The sequence below is a fragment of the Anoplopoma fimbria genome, chromosome 8 (genome assembly GCF_027596085.1).
Source record: "Anoplopoma fimbria isolate UVic2021 breed Golden Eagle Sablefish chromosome 8, Afim_UVic_2022, whole genome shotgun sequence".
Classification (NCBI taxonomy): domain Eukaryota; kingdom Metazoa; phylum Chordata; class Actinopteri; order Perciformes; family Anoplopomatidae; genus Anoplopoma; species Anoplopoma fimbria.
This window is the reverse complement of record NC_072456.1, coordinates 12,625,188-12,635,292: the sequence shown is the minus strand read 5'-3', so window position 1 is coordinate 12,635,292 and position 10,105 is coordinate 12,625,188. Positions and strand designations below refer to the sequence as shown.

Sequence of the window (10,105 nt, the reverse complement as noted above, 5' to 3'; positions counted from 1 at the left end):
TGTTACATCTACAAATATATACAGAATAATCAGTAACTACAGGTGTCAAATAAGGTCTGGTAAAAAGTACAATATTTCCCAATATTGTTGAACTATGAAGTCCCTTAAAACTGCAACTTCAGTGCACTAATTACTTTCCACCACAGGATGCAACTAGAAAATATTTTACAATATTTGAATTTCATCGGACTAACTTTAATGGATTTTATGTCTATTTTCCCAACAAGCAAACACACACAGGCAACTTTTGTGATGTGTGGGAAGATGCAGACAAAGCATGTTTTGGAGTCATGAGGAGGCTTTTCAGACGAGGGTGAAGATGAAGATCATGGTTATGATAAAGAAAGAAATCCAAGAACTCTGATGATGTAGAAACGTGTGCTCTCTGCATCTATCGGCTAATTGTGAGATGCCAAAGCAGTATTGGCACAGACATGACAAATCCATACAGCATTTTCAGGGATTAAAAGGCAATGGTTATTTGACAGAGGCACAGTAGTGAGATGGCAAAACCCTTTGTTATCTCTTATTAATTAGTTCATTATTTACAAGAATCCCCTAAATGAAGTGCAGATACAGATATAAGAAAAAGACTACATGTTGCAATATATGCCAAGAAGTGCAAAATATTTACTGTTCTTTATTGAGATTGATTGTTAACTATTTATTACAGCACATAATCCTGCTCTGTAAATCATGGATGTATTGTTTATCAAAGGTGTCCAAGTTTAAACCATGTACGGGTTGTTTTCAGGACTCAACTGTCTTGTGACCGGAGGCTTTCTGCCTCGCCTCCTCCTTTCACCTTCTAATCCTAAACATAAGCCCAATGGCAGCAAACATTACGCAATTTGTTAGCTCACTGTCCCTTAGCAAAGGAGCACATGGTGTAGTCGCAGGTTTAGTAGGAAAACAAGATCACACGTCGAAGCGTCGAAGTCACAATCGGTCAAAAGGAAGAGGGGTAGGCTATCATAAATAACTTCAGGTGGCAACAACTTCTTTGATGTTAATGGCACTCAGTATCAGGAGATACTTGTGGGGGGTTAGTCAGAGGTTATTCCAGTGTGAAATATGATAGAGGTGCATCTCTGTTGTTTATGAGGACACTGTAGTTCAGAGGTTATTCTTTTACGGTATTACGATGTATTGAGATAAAGCTGCAGATGTAGATACATTTGTTCAACAAATATAATGTGTTGTTGTTATCTGTCTCTGTGAGTATGTGCATCTGCATCATTTCCACTGTGTTTAATGAATAGCATTATCATATACTTAGTGTATCACTTTCCAGTACAGTAAGCTGCACTGCAATTGAATTCAACACGTTTCAAAATGTTTCACCATCCAAACCTCTGTGGGCCAGTCAGCATAAATTCATGCGGTGCATCCGAACATTGTTCAAATGAATACAACTTTATTTTTAACTCTACAGCTGTGGCCCCAGATGTTCCTGAAATACAAAATCATGAACAAGACAAGTACAGTACAATATTTCTATTTGATATAATGCTGTAGCCATAACAAATAAAGAGTCAGTGTAATCGTCATGTGGCTTTAATGAAGATCTAGAGAATATAGTATATTGTGATGCTGTCAGAAACCTTGAATCTACTTATTAATTAGAGGTGGAAAAACCATAAGAATCTACTTATTAATTAGAGGTGGAAAAACCATAAGTTTAGGGTGGTGATAATAATAACTCCTAAATGCTGCTATCCTCATATAAATAGTCAAAGCCAACAGCTATATGACCATCTCATAAAGAGTTACACCAAAAATGCTTTGTTAATGGCAAGAAATGATTTTGATTGATGTGTTGAAAAGAACTTCAGTCTTATCCAACAGGATTTGTTGTAAAAACATTGCTGTATATCCATTGTAAACAGTACAGTGCTATGCATGCTACATGCATAGCACTGTACTGTTTACATCAGTGCCTGTGAAGAAGAATCTTGTCTTAACTGCAAATCTATTCCTGAAATGCACGTCTGGCATGTCCAAATAAAACTGTCAAAGGCCAAGAAGATAAGTGTGCTAGAAGCAGCCAACCTTTTTACACAGTTAAAATGAGTTGCATACTTTTCTCCAGTAGGAAGGTTTCAGTGCCCCAGGGTGCTTATGGTACCCTTTCTAAGAAAACTTTCTAGAACAAAATTCCTAGAAACAAGTAGCCTCCAGTCTGGAAAACACTCAAACTTAACCACTAGAATAACATATTTGCTTTAAGTATTACAGTAGAAAGACATCACACTGGAGCACTGAAATGAATCCACGATTCAGCGACTCCTTTAACACAGAAGAAGATACCAAGGATTTTGCAACAGCCTTTGTTTTATTCCAACGTAGTTCCAGTTGTGCTCTGGAAAACCTTTTGCCCTCTTTTGTTTTGCACTGTGCTGTGGTGACATAACCAAACATTACACAGCATTTTCAAATGAAGATTGTTAACTTTCCAATGGTCCCCTTCTTAAATAAGTCCTTATCTTATTGTAACATTTGTGCATCATCTTCAGCAGTGGGCCCCTTAAATCATGATGACTGCCTCCTTATACTAGCTGCATCTCTACACGAGGCAGCTGACTCACAAGCCAAAAGATCGTTATGGGTGTGTGCCCATTCCAACATTTGCTGAGTCACATTATCTCTCTAACCCTTTTTCTCTACGTGTAAATGATCACACTGTTTCATCAAAACAACAGGCAGAAATTGCCGTGTAAACCCTGACAGAGTTGGGTAAGCTCCCGTCTGATTGGCTGCAGCCAGAAATCCTTCCCTCTTTGTACTCGGCCTCTTTCCAGTACTTTCCTTCTGGTCTTGCAGCCCCTTCTGGGGCAGTCCGGTACATTCCAGAAGAGGAAAACACAGCAGAGGGAGCAGGGAACAAAAGGCGGGTACACACGTAGCTCATGCTGCGGGTAGGACGGCAGAGGGGGAGTTTAGGAGGAAGTGACTCTGCTGAGGGACAATCCTGTAAGAGGATCAGGTTTCAGCAGGCAATGAGGTCGTTTCAGCGGTGGATGTTATTGGAGCAGATAGTTACATCATGTTGGTTTATCAAGATTTGTATTAACATGTCAAATATTATTGTTAATATACTGACAGTGATGGGAAGTAACTTAGTACATTAAGGCGTACTTAAGTACAATTGTGAGGTTTTTGTACTTCCCTTGACTACTTTCCTTTTATACTACTTTATACTTCTACCCCAATACATCTCATTTTTATTTGACAGGTTTAAATAACTAGTTTTTTTTGCGGAATCCCATTATAAATACAAAATATCATCAATAAAGAGTGTCTGGTGTATTATCATAGATTAAACAGCATACAAAGTTAAAGTACTTAAAAGGAGATGCATTATTAAATATTAAACAATCAAATGTGATGAAAACTCTCCACAGATGTAAATCAAAAAGCTTAAGTAACTAAAGTTTGCTGAAAATCAGTGATCATAATAGTATTCTCACTGAAAGTTGTTAGTATAAAAATATATAGCACTCTGAAAGAGGCCATGAGTACTTTAATACTTCAAGTAAATGTAGCTGGTAATACTTATGTTGCTGTTACTTAAGTAAAATTTTGAATGCAGGATTTTTTACTTGTAATGGACTATTATTATTATTATTCTGGTCAGAATACTTTTTACACATATTGGTGTTTCTTGTGTAAATGATTGCTGCACATTATTTACATGACTGCTTCTAAACCGGACCGACAATGTTAACAATGTTGTTCTGAAGCCCATTCATGACTGTTGACGCAGTCATGCGGGGCCAGGCTCATTCAAAACAAAAAGTCTCTGTGTATTCATCACAGTACGGTCTGGCCTGTTTCTTGCATAACCAGCTTAATCGTACCATTAACCCGAATCAGGTCTAGAAAGGCTTCCACTTCTCCTATTCATGACAATAACTGGGACATTGGGCAGATTGCATAAAGCCTACAACATTAAACTGTAGGATTACAGTTATGTCCTCACTACAAACGGTTTTGGGTGTCTGACGCCACCCGGTGGACAGCTTTACATTTAGTCTTTTAAACGTGCTGCCTCCAGAGTTTTGGCATGTGAGGTTCGAGTCTCGTGTGACCTTCAGCTGCCTGGCGTGTCTGCAACAAGCACTTGCAGGTTTGACATCTGAGAACCTTCCAGGTGGCCAGGGGCCCAACGTGTGCAATGACTCAGACTTGATAATGTCTGAGTCACGAGCAGGCCATTACTGTACTATTAGTTCATTTATAAATGTGTGTATAACTTTTATATAAATGGTACCAAGCACCAGGTTTATTTAAATTCATGAAATGGTCTCCAAAATATTAAAAAGACTCCTAGAAACAGAAAAAAAAATGTATTTTTCTCATTGTAACATTTGTACATAAAACCTTCTCTGCCTGATAATAATACCAAATTACTGCAATGATTGTTCAGATGTCTGTCAGTAAAACAGACTTAACTGTTTTACAGGAAACCCTGGGACAATAATCAACAGATAAGGTGGGCAGCAGTCCAGTACTATTAGCTTCAGAAAGGAAAACCATTCAGTTAATTTAAATACTGATTGCCAAATTTACTTTATAACAGAATGTAGGATCATTTTAAAATAACATTATGATTTTATAGATGGACAGTAAGAAAAATATCATACTAATTTAAGATCATTTTAGACAGACAGAAAGACCAAAGCATCCTGGAATGATTGAGATTCAAATAAAATAGAAAAACATCCACACAAACATATACCTCTTAATACTGTGATAAAATGTTTGAATGCCTCACCTGACAAGGTTAAAACCTACAGTATGTGGCTAAAATAGATTACAGTACTTAAATATAAAAATAGACTCTTTTCTGAATTTGTTTGTTCTCTTAGTCTTCTAGATGGACGGATGAGTTCGTCTGGCGTGTCGACCGGCCACCTGTGATCCCTCAGTGGCACATCCGAGAGGTCATCTCTTTCTGCAGACGCAATGAACACAGAACAATGAGTTAGAGCAGTGAAAGAAATACTAAAAGAATGATTTCTAGATATTCTGAAAACAATTCTTGTCTCGTTTGACATAAGTGATTTTGCAAGCCTTGTTTCTTACGTGAAAAACACAAATGATTGTTGCTTGCAATTTTCTGTTAATTTAAGTCCTACAGAGCTCTTGCATGGGTCACAAGTCCAGTGCTTGTTTTGATTAGATAAAAGCCTTAAAATGATTGCAAGAGGAAACAATCTAATGATACCAATCCCCACAATTATACCTTTTTATTAATAATCATTAAATATATGACAGCTTTACCCACTACTTTACTATTTACTGTCTATATGAGCTTAGAATGCCTCGCCGGCTGTACACTGTAAGTATAAGCCTGCCATTGGCCATGTATCTCATGCTGCATTTGACCCCTCTTTGGATCTACTGTGGAATGGTAGCGTCTCTTCATCCTGTGCTTAACACCACCAAAGATGACTGTAATTGGTTTAAAGAAACACAGACACACCAGAATGATCATGTGTGGAGCTAGACCATGCTTTAGCGCTGAGGGAAGGCTCTGGAGATAGGTCTGGCTATGTGAAACTGTTATTAGTTTATCAGGAATATATTAATATTGGCATATATATCGGCCGATGAGTAATTTTGTAACAGTGCCTCAATCACATTTTTTGTCCATCGGAGGATGCTGACTGAGGTTTTTTTTATCAATTGTTAGATGTACCACTAAGTACTTATCAAAAGGTTTTATGTAAAAGTTCATGTACAGTTATACAGTTCATACAGTTCCATGTCTGACACTTAATTTCTTTAGAAAAAAAGATCCATCCCCTTTGTTGGTTTGAGGACCCCTAAGAATTACAACCCTGGCTTAACTACTTTTTGGTAGAGCATTTGATATTCCATTATTTCAAAACAAATCAAAGCTTTTTTTGTTTTGCATTCAGCTCCATGTGAGATCCTACCCTGTCTTTCGACTCACCAGAGGCTCCAGTTCTTTGTGGTCCGTGAGGTTGAACTCAGTGACAAAGTAATAGAAATGCTTGTAGCAGGTGTTGACATGAGCCTCGGCCCCCATCTGGCTCACACGGTCAAAGTGGTGGATGTAGACATGGACAAACACCCGGAACAGACGAGACAAAATCTTCTTAGCGACCTGCATGAAGGTCTTAGGGAAGGGAGTACCTGGGAGTCAAACAGATGGAGACGGGAGAAAACCGCGGTCAATCCAGATGACCTTATGCTAATTGCTTCACAGAGAGGAACACATTTGAAATAATTATATATTTAATGCAACGTTTAAAGAATATTTTAACTTTTCAATGTGTTTCTTTGTCCTCTGGAGTTGCTCAGGTTGGATACCAGCATGCTAAAAGGACCCAGCCAGTATCACTTCAACCAACACAACTTGGTCTGAGGGATAAGCCTTTGCTCTCACCAAGTGATTTATCAAGTACGTCGTTTTGCTTTGACTAATTTAATAATATTTCAGGAATTTGTTCCAGAGGACACACTCGTCAGAGGTCGTTTCTATTCATAGCCTCCTGTACATTGTGTGACCCATTTTTAAATCCATTGCCTGGATGTTTCTGTAGTTAGTCAGACGAGGAGCCACAGCACAGGGCATGCTCACATGCACAGAGCTACAGACTGAGATAATAAGACACCGAGAATGCCACAGCATCAGATTAACTAGTAGGGTTTGCAATGTGCAACAATGTAGGTAATGTATTGAATGTGGCCTCGCAGATTAAATCTAAAACATATTTTGGTTACTGAAAATCCTCAGATTTTAAATGTCTTCACTCTGCATAATATGATCTGTATCTAATTTTCCTTTGTATTAATTACACTTTAATCATTTAAGTGGCTTTTGAATTTGGTCTTTCTTGTGACTGACATGATGATTCCAATGAGATAAATCAATTAAGTAATTTAATAAGTAAAAATACCCAAAATTGTATTTAATTTAAAAACTAAACAATCTCTGTTGTATATGTCGGCCAGTTGTGAACAGTTTGACCAAAGACATTTTCATGTGGGTTACTAGAATTATTTCCCCCCAAAATCAAAATAATTCAGTATTTTTGTGTGAGATAAATTCCAACAAAAAATAAGCATACCTTTGTGTAACATAAATACATTATTTTTAGCTTTCCTTTTTTGTTAAACTCCTTGCAACCCCAGGTTAGGAACCACTGGATTACAGCATCTCAACTGTCTCAATCTGAATCATTAATAATTTAACACCACTGGGGGGTTGACTGTGGTTAATCAGCAACATCCCATTGCATGGCGTTATTTTGAAATGTGCTTTATAAATAATATTGACTAGACATTGAGATTTTGTGATTTGGGATGGACACTGATTATATTTAGCTTAACTGAAAATGAAGGTAATGGCCGGTCACTGCTGTATTTGTGACGTTTGTGTGGACATTATAAATGGATGGTGGGGTTCATTTGCACACAAGCCGAGTTCACTACCTGATTTGAGCCGACCCCTCCTTTACAGTAGGATTTATTGTGTGGAGACAACTAAAATACAAAACCAAAAAGGCATGTGACCTAATCATGGATCTCTGTGTGGAGTTTCTAAGGAACCAAAGTCTTCTTAACATACATCCTGTAGCTAATCTCAACACTTACCGACGTTGGTGGGGAAGATGTTCTCATTGTTGATTTGTACCTCGATCCAATCCATGAGCAGGCTCATGTATTTGGGGGCTGACAGTGCCGTCGGCCTCTTGTACTTGTGCTCATCCTGCCAGCGGTATTCGTACTTGGGCCCGCCGGACATGACGGGGCAGGTTTGATCGGTGCAGGAGTCGCTGATGGTCCCGTAGATGAGGTTGATGCGGTTGAAGAAGTCGACAACGTGGACGGCCACCCAGTCGTTGAGGTCCTCGCCGTGGGGCAGCTGCACGGCCTGCTTCAGGTCCAGCCCTGCGTTCAGAGACGCCTGTGCCTTCTTGTGTAGGTCGAAGCGCTGTGTCCCGGGCTCAAACTTGCGCTTGGGCCGGAATGTCCTGTCTTTGTTGAAGACTTGTTTCAGAGCCATGGACATGGTTGCATGTGGTGGCACCGGCCAATTTGTTTGAATGATTCTGGTGAATTATTTACAGTTGAAATAGAAGCGGTCAAAAGGTTGAGTAAACAACCGGCAGAAATGTTGTTATGGACACTCTTTCAGTCTTTGTTTCGATTCAGTCTGTGATCCTGCATATGATTAGAGGAGGGGAGGGAAAGAAAGGGACAGAGTTCTATTAATAAATGTTCATTTTCACTTAAGTGCATACTTTCTGTCGAGCCTTATTCTAGGGTACCACTTGTTCTTTATGTTTTACAAAAAAACTGCAACATATGGCTTCAATTAACATGTTTTCTAGGGATGCACTCATCCAACTTTTTCAGTATTTATACTGATACAACACCTGGGTTTGGCTTTTGGGTATCAGCCCACACCAGTGTTATAAATACCACTGTTACATTAATAAGCTGTATGCTTCACTATATGGAAGTGACTGTGATCATTCTCTTATGTGTAAAGCAAAATCAGGCGAATAAATAAACATGTAACAAATAAATACATAAATAGAATTGCAATAAATAGATTGTCAGCATTGTCACTGATATCCGATCGAGCCGTTTGAGTCAATATCGTCCCATTAGCCGATATTGGTATTAGCATTGGTGCATCCCTACTATTTTCATCATTATTTACTTTTCTGATTATTTTATCATGTAATAATTTAATAATTTCTTCTATAAAACGCCAGAAATTTTTTATTACAACTTCCTAGAGTCCAAAACCTAAACAAAAGCAGCAAATCTGTCTGATCCAGGTAATATTTGGCATTAAAACTTAAAAAAATGTCTTAAATGATTAATTGATAAGTTCAATTGATCTAATAATCAATGAATAAAGTCTTCTTTTCAGCTTTATTACAATCTTATGAATCATGTAATACATCAGAGCTGGCTGGGAAATTGCACAACAATAGCATCTGTGTCCCAGTTTTTGCATTGTCTTGGGCCTCAAATTGCTCGTAGAGATGTGGCAGTAGCAGCAAAAGTATAAACCCATCCAATATAAATCCTAATAATCTTGAGAGGTGGCATAAAAGATGGGGGGGGGGGTATGTCAAGATGAAGCCTTACATGTATGGTACAAGAACATAAATAAGTGTGAGAGCTTATGATCGGCACCACTAAACGCAGGACATTTTACTGCATTAATATTTCATTTTCCACTACATGGTGAAAAACAAACAAAAAAAAAGGCCAAAATCATTCATGGCAACTTGAGTACATGTTTTTCTAGATAATCAAAGGTGAGCGACAAGTCTGAACAGTGTCAGCAGCCTGCATCAGAGAGGAAGCATCGCCTCAAAGTGAACATGAGTCATTTCCTATTTCAGGTACTCATTCCGCTGAGAAAAACCAAGAATCTGCGGAATGACAATAAAACCAAGTAAACCCGTGCGTCACCCACACAACAGGGCACTACCGGGTTTGTTGGTACCTTTATCTAAGCATTAGCGCCCTTATCGTCCTAACATTGCGGACTTTATGTCGGTTTTTTTCGCACACTTTCAGGGACAACGCAAAGCCCAGAGATTAACCAGCAGGGCACATGACGACTGTACGAAGTTTATCGTTACGTGACACGCTAACGCTGTCGGACTTGTTGCTTTGTAAAAAAAATATATATATAATAAATAAAATAAAAACAGCCAAAAACACAACAGAGACAGGAGCAACCCGCGTTATTCACACGTAATTCACACCACATGTTGGATAAAAACCGTGTAAAAACGACCATTATCTCGGGCGGACAGTTCAAAGCCACTTTCACCAACTTACTTGTTCCGCCTTCCTGTTCCGTCAGTTTCTCTCGATCTGTTTTTTCATTTGTCGAATTTAATCTAATTAACAAACACTAGCTTTACGTCGACAGCATGCGTAGATTACATTATGGACACGTTGAGCGGTACATGTTGTATAATTACTGTTAATTTAATAAGCATGTCACTTTAATAAAGAAACTATCGTCTGACTCCTCCCTGAGAAACGAAAAGTACACCAGCGTCGAGTTAGAGCCGCTGGCGTCAGCTTCTGGTCA

The 10,105-nt window shown here is 38.5% G+C and overlaps 1 protein-coding gene across 1 annotated transcript; it reads right to left on the bottom strand.

The window, feature by feature from the left end:
• Window positions 1-4,252: 4,252 nt before the first annotated feature.
• mob3a (MOB kinase activator 3A) lies at window positions 4,253-10,077 on the bottom strand. The gene is made up of 4 exons (XM_054602387.1): window positions 9,847-10,077; window positions 7,630-8,199; window positions 5,963-6,165; window positions 4,253-4,957 (listed from the first exon to the last, which is right to left on the bottom strand). Exons 2-4 carry the CDS (start codon window positions 8,045-8,047, stop codon window positions 4,928-4,930), a joined length of 651 nt encoding a protein of 216 aa, XP_054458362.1. The 5' UTR covers window positions 8,048-8,199; window positions 9,847-10,077; the 3' UTR covers window positions 4,253-4,927.
• Window positions 10,078-10,105: the final 28 nt, after the last annotated feature.

What these genes read in the sequence shown, in the direction of transcription:
- mob3a (XM_054602387.1), bottom strand. Translation starts at nt 8,047, where the DNA reads ATGTCCATGGCTCTGAAACAAGTCTTCAACAAAGACAGGACATTCCGG. An exon ending in CATCTTCCCCACCAACGTCG is followed by an intron (nt 6,166 to 7,629) that starts GTAAGTGTTGAG and finishes TTTGACTCCCAG; the next exon opens with GTACTCCCTTCCCTAAGACC. An exon ending in ACAAAGAACTGGAGCCTCTG is followed by an intron (nt 4,958 to 5,962) that starts GTGAGTCGAAAG and finishes TTGCGTCTGCAG; the next exon opens with AAAGAGATGACCTCTCGGAT.